The 7,668-nt window shown below is 36.3% G+C and overlaps 1 protein-coding gene across 11 annotated transcripts in view; it reads left to right on the top strand.

Moving 5' to 3' along the window:
- Nucleotides 1-7,668, top strand: part of NCKAP5 (NCK-associated protein 5) — a 1,206,846-nt gene that overhangs the window by 973,264 nt on the left and 225,914 nt on the right. For all 11 annotated transcript variants that reach the window (XM_010853619.1, XM_010853624.1, XM_010853623.1 and 8 more), the window contains one exon: nucleotides 3,417-3,455. In XM_010853619.1, the coding sequence (XP_010851921.1) occupies nucleotides 3,417-3,455 (39 nt within the window). The remainder of the gene's footprint in view (nucleotides 1-3,416; nucleotides 3,456-7,668) is intronic.

Genomic DNA, 7,668 nt, shown 5'->3' with positions numbered 1-7,668 from the left:
TGGCAAAACTAATACAATTATGTAAAGTTTAAAAATAAAATAAAATTAGAGAAAAAATAAAAAAAAAATAAACTTTTACTGCAAAAAAAAAAAAAAGATGAGCCAGGTGTCAGAGGAGCTGGCTTGTCTGAGAGAATTCTTACGGAGAGGAAAGAAGAGATGTACCACAGTGCCCGCCGACCCCTGTTCCTCTCCTAGATGCAAAGGGGGCGCTTTCCACAAAGAGCCTAAGCGAAATGGTCAAACAAGCCAGGAGCTTAGGGACCATCAGCTTTGCTCAGTGTGTCTCGGGTTCCTGTGACCCAGCCCAGCTGCTCGTTTCTTTTTCTTTCTTTGGAGAGGAAAGCTGTCAGCTGACATTGGAAGGTATTTGTTCTCATTAGCTGGGCCTGCCAGGGTGTGATTATTTGCAACCCAAGTGCTGAGGGCAGGATGCGATGATGAAGGCAGGGGCCCATTTCCAGGGATCATCTTGTGAGACTATGAGAGGTTGCAGGCACAAGCTCCGAACAGTTGTTCTGTGCATGCATCTGAGAAGCCTAGCTGTTAAAAGTCCTAACAAAACCCAAGAAACTATCCTTATAGACAGTACCAAGGAAAGCATTTGTATCACTTGCCTGCTTTTCTGCAAAGAACCTGTGAGCCCTTCCGGGTAATAGAACCCCGTGTCAGTAGGTAAAGAAATAATGCGTTTGTGTATCTTTGTTCAATTTTCGGGTAGAGCAAACAATTGTCCAAAATATATGCCAAAAGTAACTGTATCAGAAATAGAGTCTGTAAGCCTATAGGGCAAACATACTTGGATTGCAAAGATATAACATATTTACTCCTGCAGGCTTTTACAGATAAGATACTCGTTTATGACTCCTGTTAAATCATGTAGAGAGCTATTTTATGTGACCACCATTCCACAGACTGGTTTAAGTGAGGGGCCAGTTCTGAGGGAGAAAAGAAAATATTGATATTAGGCAGTTTTATGAGAATGTAAATCAAATCCAAAGGTTGCTATACAAAAGAATTAAATTATTTATGGTATAAATTAAGTTTGGTACATTGCTTCTGACTTAAGCAGCATGAATAGTTCTTCTGTTTTTTGTGTGTTTTTTTAATTTGCAAGAATAAAATAGATGGTATGTAGTTTGACTTTAAATTCTCATGAATTTGAATGAACATTTAAAAACTGAAAGGTTTTCAAGATTATGCTATTGGTCAATTTGTGTGGGCTGAGTAACATTTGTCACCATTGTGATTGTGTATAAATAAAGTGATAAAAGAAAAACAGCACAAGTTACAGAAAATGACTTATTTTAGTCTACAGTAATCCTTAGATATCTTCTTTAACTTAGACTGGACTAAAAGAAATACCTAATAATACTTTTTCTTCAAAACTATAGTTAGTTTCAGTAAAAAGCCTTTCTTTTAAACTTAATGTCAGCAATGTAAATTTGAAAAGGATTCTGATAGGAAAAGAATTCCCTCTTGTATATATCAATTATATAGGTAATCTGATTTTAGTCATTTACTACTTGTAGTGCAAATGTCTGCTAACCACAAATAGATGACAGCCTCTATTATAATTTTCAGTGAGGCTTACTGGTAGCCAGCTGTCATTAAGGATATGCTATTTTGTCAATATTGAGTCAAGAAGCAAATTCCATGAAAACATTTTTACTGTAATCTATTCCAGTATACTAAAAAGAGAAATGAGCATACACAATTTAGTATCAACAAAAATTTAATTTGTTATCAAGAGAAAGAGAAGATAGAAGTGTGGTCTTTAGTCTTTGGTTGAATATGAGAATTAGCAAGATGATTACAAGTTTATCACACTTATAACTGTGTTCTTGCCTAACTCTTACCAGCTATGCTCCTTTTGAAACCAAGAAACACATCCCAGTCATAGATACTGTGCAAATTTATATTGGATAAGTGAAGGAAGAAATGAATGAACTGAAATATTTAGGATATTTAAATAGCCTGACTTGGTCTTTAATGTTGTCAGTTTCTATTATTACACTAAATGTTTACCATATGTGTATGTACTGACTAAAAAACTTCATATAATTCACCTATCTACCATAATTTTATCAATAGTAGCCATATGGATATATAACTTTAAGATTGTGGTGAAGTTTAATAAGTGACTCTCTGGAGTGTTTTTGAAATCTGCAGGTGAAAAAGAAATCTTAGTATAAATACATGTAGAAAGATGAATAGTTTTCAGAGAAAATGCCAGATCCTTGAAATATGAGAAACGTGTTACTGATTTTTCACATGGCCTTTAACTGGAATTGTGCCACATGCTCACTCCTAAGCCAGTCACTGAAAGGGAATGAAATTACCAACACCAATTCACCATTCACCTCCTAGGGCCAAGAGGGGTCCAGCTTTTCCTACTGTCCCAAACTGCCCGATACCTGAAGAAAATTAGGGTTCTAGTAATAAGTGACAATTTTATTTAGTTGTATATTAGAAGAAACTCAACATAACAGTGGATATTTTGTTTCTATCTCATATGCAAGTTCAGAAATAGAAAGTGCAGCTCCATACATCATCAGGACAAGGCTCATTCTATTTTTCTGCACCCAACTACTTAATATGTGACTTTCATTTTCAAGATGGCTGCCAAAGCTCTAGCCATCACTTTCATATCCCAGCAGGGAAATAAAGAATAAGGATGGGCCCTCTTTTTTTTAGGAGACTGCCTATCCATCAGTCCAAGAAAATGGACCATCTGGAACTCATTGGGCCAGAATTTTGTCACACAGTGACAAGGCAGGTTGGGAAATGCATTTGTGTGTATCCAGGCAAAAAAAATCAGGGGATGTAAGGGAAAATAAAGAATAGAGTAAGCAACTTTCAGACTCTCTTATAGGTAGTAATGACAGAGGATAATATAAACGAAGATGTGGAGGAGGAAAGCAAAGCCTATATAGGAATGAAGGAGTTGCCCCTATTCTGCACTTTCCACCTACCTCTATTGCAAGTAATTCCAGGCAATGAAATAGTCACACAGCAAAAGAACGGGAAGGAGAGGCAAAGGGCATTGTAAATCAGCAGTGTAAAACTGTGTACAGATAATTAGGATCATGTTTTGCACTATATCATTTTTTAGCCTTCTTAAAGTACTTTACATATGAAAGGATATTATTTTTCCAAATATGGAAATGTGAGAGTCAAGGTATGAATGATCTTTCCAGCCTAACCATCTTAATTAGCAACAAGGTCACCTTTGGAAAATGCAAAATATTACCTAGAAGGATAGGCTTATTATGAAAAGAATCAAATCCTGTAGAAGTAGAGGAAAGAGCCAGACGAGGAGCTCATTAGCTTTGGGAAACTTATTGGTAAATTAGAGTCTGTGCGTATAGGGTCTCATTATTATAATCAGCAACTCTTTTCTTTATTTTTTAAAGGTAGCCAACCAGGTTGTGCAAGCCCTGCTCACTCAAAAGGTAGGTCACTTTCTGGCTTTATTATTTTCATAGCACTTACGTGAATAGATTGGAACTCACATTGTCAGACTAAAGGAAACTATGATTGATAGCTGCAATACTTTTTCATTTATTCAGTTAGGTTAAAATTGTATGCGTTTTAGATGGCATATGAACATCAATGACCAATAGATTCATAAAATTTAAACTCTTGGGGAAGTAATAGAAAGCTTTTTGAAGATGAAAGATTTCCATGGGCCTACCTAGATGAGTAGCAAACCTATCATTTTTATTTAGTAAATGTAAACATTAAATAAGTTGATGGATTCCTCTGGCCTCTATAAAATGAATAGCCTCTGATGGACAGCATTAACAGAGGCCTAAAATTCAGCAAGAGATCTTTGAGGTTAGGAAGGTTATTTAACTTCTCTGGACCTTAATTCCTCTTCTGTAAAATAGAGATAGCAGTGTCCACCTCCCAGAATTGCTATGGTCACTCTATGAAAAGGAAGAGCTGTTCCCACAAAAACAGCTCTGTGGTAAAGATAAAGCAAATGGTGGTGCTAAATACTTGAAAGTTGCTGAGAGTAGATCGTAAGCTTTCTCTCCACAATTTTTTTTTTTTTAAGAGAGTTAACTATGTGTAATGATGGATGTGTTAATTATTTTGCTCTTGGTAATCATTCTACCATGTAATGTATATCAAATTATCACATCTTACACTTTAAGTATATACAATTATATATGTGAATTTCTCCTCAATAAAGTTAGGGGAAAAACAATTGTTAGTCTCTGAGCATGAAATTTTTATACCTTCTCCTTTGTTGTCATCTTATTCTGCTTTCAGATCATGTTATTGGGGCAGAATGGGTAAATGCAGGTAGTTTGCCCAAACTTAGCTAGTTTGGTGAATTTTATTGAACATTTCGCATCTCTTTCCATGATCTATCTGAGAGGCTGAATTCTAGTTCCTTCTTATTTTGTTTATTCTGAGTTACTGCTGTATGAGATAGAGATATCCTCAAAAGAAAATGTGGGAACATGTGACTTGTTCAGGCAGATGTGACTTAGGAGAGCAAAATCACTTATGGCATTTAAATGTTTTTAGTTGAGAACAATTTTAGGGTTTGGCTACTTCTCATGAATGTACTTAAATAATTATTTTAAATGCATGCTGTAAAGGCATTGTGATAACAGTTTTGCTAGACTTTCTCCCCCGACTACTTCTGTCAAAATATCATGCTTCCTGGTATAAATGATTTTAACTGGTTCAGATTTTACATTAACATTACATGAAGAGAGAGATTTGAGCACATTTATTAGGTTAGAGGTAGATTCAATTGTGAATAACAAAAATCCAAAATAATGGTGGCTTAAATCAGGTAACATAAAATTAAATCAGTTGTTTACTCCTCAGATCTAAATCTGCAGGTGGGGAGTACGTAGCCAGCATGATGTCTTTGCTGCATAAAGTTCGTAGGGTCACTGGCATCATGGTTTCTATCTTGTTATTCTGTGGGATGTGGCCTCCATTTCCACAGTTACCTCATGGTCCAAAATGGCTGCTCTACCTCCAGTCATCATATTAATATTTTAGCCATCAGGAGGAAATGAAAGCCAAAGAAAAGGAAGAGGATAAAAGACACACACCGGCTATCTTTTAAGAGAGCCTTCTAAAAGTTTACATACCTCCCTGTTTACAAACCTTAATTATGCAACCACACCCAAGGAAGCCAGTGATGGAATCTTTCTTCTGGGTATGTGCCCAGTTGAAAAGTGATTGTCACCTGGTTGCAGAAGGGGAGAAACATATGTTGAAGGACAAATCATGATTTCTGTCACAGCATATTTGAATACTTTTTCTCTTTCAAAGGCTTTAATTTCTCAGTTGCTTTTCCTCCTGTTCCTCCTCACTTAATTACAGATGTAAGGAATGCCAGGGTGCACTGCTGCAGCTCTATGTGTAACTGTTGAAAGACTTCTCATGCCTTTCTTTTTTAATGGTGCTTCAGAAAAGAGACAAGAAAACCATCTGGCACAATATATAGGAAAATGGGCCCTTTCAGGTCAGCCACAAAAAAGTCGCTACACAAATTCAAGTAATAACTAGTAAACAGATAAATCTACCTTGGTACAGTTAAGCAGTAAGACACAAAAAGATGTGCTGCTGTGAGATAGCATACCTCAGGGACACTGTGAGCAGGAAAAGATGCCAGAGCTTTCAGAGAGTCCAGAAGAATCATGTTCTGCAGAAACGTGCGCCTCCCAGTTTTTATAGAGACTGTAAAATTGCTACAAAAAGACTAAAATTTCTTTTTAATTAAGAGCACAATATGGGAAATAAGATGTACTCCAAAAGCAGATGAGAAACCAAAGAGTGTTGTAGCTGATACAGAGTGAAAAACAGAAATCTTGAGTGAATTATCTAAGTCACACACACATACACACACACAAATCCTTGAGGTGAAATTATAGTCATAACCATACAGTTATGGAATATATCATTTGTTGTGACACAAAGGCAAATCTCCCATGACTTCTGTTCCTCCCTCAGCAACCAAAAAAGTATTTTGCTGGCATACTGTGCATTGGCCCTGATAAGTATCTTGAAGTCACAGAGTATATTTCCTTTCTAAGTACTGATAGGAAAAAAAATTATTTCTATAAATTTAGCAGTTTCTGTTAAATGTATTGATATATATCATGTCTTAGTAAAGTAATTCAGTTTATCTCAAAAATCTACAGGTTTTCTTAAGAGAGCTGACTGTTCCTCCTTTAGATCAATAATGTTAAAGTGACAATATTTAACACAGCTCAATTCCAATTATGGCTCCAAATCATAGGTACAAGCCTATAAGTGCAATCAGTAATCTGAGCCAAACTCATATTTTTGTCTGAAATATATTTTGTCTTCATTAAGACAATTATACACACTGAAAATTTAACTCTTCTATGTTCTTTTTTTAATTTTTTATTTTTTGCCACTAACACAAAGTTGGAAGAAAGGCATTTTTCCCTCTAGTTATTTTACAGTATATCAACAACCTCGGTCTTATCTTCATGTTCTTTAAAATAACCAAATATTAATGGTATGTTTTAAATTTTCCAATAAGAATTAAGACTCTTACATGGTGAAATCTAGCAAAATAGCCATCCAGATAGAAGCAGAACACAATTTTGGAGCTTTAAACTAAAAGAACTCCCAACTCCTCTGTATTTCCCTTGTAGAAAGAGCAGTTGGGCCATCTGGGTCCACTTTTCTAGCAATGATGTGTGTAGGATCTGGTTTCCTTAGAGTCTGTTTATATTTACTGCGCACTTACAAGGAATCAGACTCCATGTCTAGCACTTTAAATGCACAAAATCATTTGGTTTTCACCACAGTCTTGTGAGTAGGATGATGACGATAATTTCCCCATGGTTCCAGTTGCTACAAGTGGCAAAGCCCACATGTTAACCTGGGGTTATTGCATTCATACTCCATGACTTTATCCTTTGCACCATTCAGCCTCCACAATCCCTTTCAGTCACTTAATGTTTTCCCCACTGTAGTTCAGCAAGCAGGGAAACACTGTGAAATTCAACAGATGGGTTGAAATCCAATCATTAGTCACATACGATTGCAAGAAATAAAGGGGCAGTGTCACAGGTGGATTTCTTAAAACTTTTGGAAGCATTGCCAGCCCTTGCTAGCAAGGACATCCAGGATCTGACTTGCTTGGAGTCAAAAATGACTGTAAATTTGGAGCCCTTTCCAAATCAAGCTTTCTCAGAATCAGTCTTATTTTTGGATGATAGAATTTCCCAACTGCCAGGGACCTTAGTGAACATTTAATCTTGAGCTTGTCAACTAGCTTTGATAATAGGCTCAATTTACTGTAATTACATAAACTGTTTAGCCATCACTCAGATTAAAAATGTTTTAATCCGAATGCCTTTCGGATGAAGGCTTCCAGTATTCAGTTTGCCACAAGACTCAGCACTTCCCATTGATTAGAACTGGCCTGATGCTGTGATACAATTATGTTACCTGTCTCACTGTTTTAAGTGTTTGATGTTGAGGTCCTTGGTTGGTCTGAGATGTGAACAATCTTTTACAGCAATGGCTTTTTTTTTTTTAGCTGAAGTATTAGCATTCTTAGAAGAGATAGGGATATGAGTGACAGACACTGAAAAGGAGTGTGACAAGGAGCGGCTGGTGGATGTGGTGTCCAGTAAGTCTCAGGGAAGGATT

This window comes from Bison bison, unplaced genomic scaffold (assembly GCF_000754665.1).
Source record: "Bison bison bison isolate TAMUID 2011002044 unplaced genomic scaffold, Bison_UMD1.0 scf7180017864330, whole genome shotgun sequence".
NCBI classification, from domain to species: domain Eukaryota; kingdom Metazoa; phylum Chordata; class Mammalia; order Artiodactyla; family Bovidae; genus Bison; species Bison bison.
The sequence above is the reverse complement of the archived record's forward strand: the minus strand, read 5'-3'. Positions and strand labels throughout refer to the sequence as shown.